This window comes from Impatiens glandulifera, chromosome 2 (genome assembly GCF_907164915.1).
Source record: "Impatiens glandulifera chromosome 2, dImpGla2.1, whole genome shotgun sequence".
Lineage (NCBI taxonomy): Eukaryota > Viridiplantae > Streptophyta > Magnoliopsida > Ericales > Balsaminaceae > Impatiens > Impatiens glandulifera.
In genome coordinates this window covers 23,792,842-23,795,765 of record NC_061863.1, presented here as the reverse complement: position 1 = coordinate 23,795,765, position 2,924 = coordinate 23,792,842, and the positions used below count along the sequence as shown (strand labels likewise).

The 2,924-nt window shown below is 36.0% G+C and overlaps 1 protein-coding gene across 1 annotated transcript; it reads left to right on the top strand.

Moving 5' to 3' along the window:
• The first annotated feature begins 1,741 nt into the window (after positions 1–1,741).
• Positions 1,742–2,556, top strand: LOC124927529 (heavy metal-associated isoprenylated plant protein 39-like). Its single transcript, XM_047467960.1, has 3 exons — positions 1,742–1,897; positions 1,988–2,063; positions 2,151–2,556. Exons 1-3 carry the CDS (start codon positions 1,886–1,888, stop codon positions 2,474–2,476), a joined length of 414 nt encoding a protein of 137 aa, XP_047323916.1. The 5' UTR covers positions 1,742–1,885; the 3' UTR covers positions 2,477–2,556.
• Positions 2,557–2,924: the final 368 nt, after the last annotated feature.

Sequence of the window (2,924 nt, the reverse complement as noted above, 5' to 3'; positions counted from 1 at the left end):
TACACATTCTTCTTGCACTAGATGGTATACCCATTGATGCTCTTGCACTAGATGGTGTACCCATTGATGCTCTTGCACTAGATGGTGTACCCATTGATGCTCTTGCACTATATGGTGTAGGTATTGATGTTCGTTGAGGCATGGGTGTAGTTGCTGGTGCGGCATGCAAGCCCTGAGTAAGTATCCCATAATGAGGCAAAGAGTTTTCTCCTACTTCATTTTGACTTTCAAAGACATCCGAGAGTACAACTCCTGGTATAATTTTTTGAGTAAGTGGTAGACTTTTTTGAGTAAATGATGGTGGTAGTTTACTTTCTTGAGTTGGGTATATAAGTAGTGGTATCTTTTGAGTAAGTGGTGACTTCTGTACTACAGAGACACACAGTGGTGACACAGTGCGAACCGAAATCAACCGTGACAAATATGTGCTCACATCCTCATCTTGATCAATAACAATAGGGGAGGATTTGTGATACGTGGAATATCATACTTGACTTAAATCACTAAATCATAAGTAGATTTTTACACGTTAAGTTTATCATAGAGGATATCAACTAATTCGGCAAACGTAGTATTTTTGGGTAAATCCAAAGTTTTGATTGAAGTTGCATGAAAATACATTATACCATCATCAGCAAATTTCCACTCTCCATTATAGAAAAGGAATACTTCAGGTGCAATAAAAAAACATGAATGGATAAATAATACTATTGAAGTCATGCAATTATTCAATTAAATGCGAAAAGGGAAGGGAAGTCGCGAAACAAGAAAGGCCCTTCGCGAATCGAGAAGGTTAATTCGCGAAAAGGATAGCCCTTCGCGAAACAAAAAGGGCCCTTCGCGAATCGTGAAGGGCTTTTCGCAAATCGGGAAGGGTAATTCGCGAAAGGGATAACCCTTCACAAAATGGGAAGGGCCCTTCGCGAATCGGGAAGGGACACTGGAAGGGACTTTCGCGATATGGGAAGGTTTTTTTGCAAAACGGGAAGCCCCATCTGAAACAGAACCGAAACCCTAAACCGATCGAATTAGAATCAGAACGAATGAGAACTAGAACCGAAGGGATCAACAATACAATAAAAACAACAAACGTACCAGTTGCCACAGTGCTCGTGCTCGTCGTGTGGTGTCCGTTTAGAGATCACCGCCGTTTAGAGAGAATGAGGAGAAGAGCGAGAAGAGAGAGAAGGAGAAGAAGAAAAATGAAAAAAAAATGTTGAAGTTATATTAGATAGTAAGGAGTATTTCGGACTTTTCACATTTTCTCTTTCGCGAAACGCGATTGGCCTTCACGTTTCGCGAAGGGGTATTTTCGTCAAAAAAAATTAAAGTGGTCACCAGCACAATAAAATTTAAACGGTGACCACGAATGCAAATAAGGTCATCTTTATGCTAATTTCGTCAAAATATAATGGATTTGAATTTTAAAAGTTTCTTAGGGCTTGTTTGAGGAACTGAATTGGGGTTTTTTTAATATATTTTGTTTTATTTCAACAATGTAGATTTGGTCTCATAGCATTCATAATCTCCTCACCGAGTGGTATTAAAAATACCCACGTACATTATTTAAATAAAACAAAATATATTTAAAAACGCCTTACTTTTGCATCAATAAATTTGACAATTTCAACCCTTTCCCTTTCCAAGTTGACTTATATTTCGATTTGAAGCAGTCTTCGGTCTTTCCTCCTTCCTGCACAAGAAATTGCCTCCCATTTTCTTTATTCCATCACTTTCATCATCAAAACTCTGCATCTATAAATATGCAACGAAATCCACACACAATAGGAAATCATTACATCTGTGAGTTTAGAAACAAGAGCAATTTCATCAATATTTCCGCACCCAATCCAGTTCTTTTCATCAGAGCTCTAATCCTATTTAAATGGAAAAGAAGGTAAATTTCTCACTTTCATACTTACTACAAAATCAAACTACTCTGTTCGCAACTGGGTTAATTTGCTAACATCTTCTCTCATGGTTGCAGAAATTGGTGATCAAATTAGAAGTACATGACCACAAAGGAAAGCAAAGGGCCATGAAAGCAGTTTCAAGCTTCCCAGGTAATTTTTTATTTTAAAAAAATCATAATAATTATTTTCATTAAACCAGAAGTTTATTTATAATAAATTTTGTGTTTGATTATTTAGGAGTTGAATCAATATCAATGGATGCTAAAGAGAATAAGATAACACTATTGGGATTTCTGGATCCTGTTAAAGTGGTGGCCAAGTTAAGGAAATTAGGTCACGCAGAGATCGTGACGGTTGGCCCACCTGATAAGCCAAAAGAAGAACCAAAAAAAGAGGAAGTTGTGAAGAAACCTGAAGAGAAGAAGGGAGATGATGATAAGAAGAAAGAAGAGAAACAAATTGCTGATCTTGTCAAGGCATATCAAGATTATAATCCTGCTTATACTAGATACTATAATGTTCATAGTATTGAGGAGAACCCTAATTCATGTGTCATCTCTTAATTCATTTTCACTTAATTTTGGAGTTTATATATATATATATATATATGCATATTGAAATGTATTATTGAAGTCAAAGTTTGTAAAATTACATGAAATTTGTTAAAATATTTGTGCACACTTTTTCTAGTTAACTTGTATTAAAAAGACTAGTGTTCTTGGGTAGTTCCCTGTTTGTGTCATTAAAAAAACTTGTTTTCAAATAAGTGACGACATTGTTTATTTTACTTCTGATTCGAACAGATGGATTGATAGACTGATGGTGATATGCTTGGAATATATGCGATTAAAATTTCAGATATGTGGGAGTTGAAATAAGCATGGTTTTACAGTGGTGGTGATCGGCTTCTTAAGGTAGGCTATGTTGTAGTACTGGTTGTCTCTATTAAGTTGTTGTAGTTTATAGCAAGAGTTAAGACAGGTTGCCTGTAAATATCTTTTGAAAAAGCTG

Coding starts and splice junctions, on each gene's coding strand:
- LOC124927529 (XM_047467960.1), top strand. Junction 2,064..2,150: donor AGCAGTTTCAAGCTTCCCAG/GTAATTTTTTAT, acceptor TTGATTATTTAG/GAGTTGAATCAATATCAATG.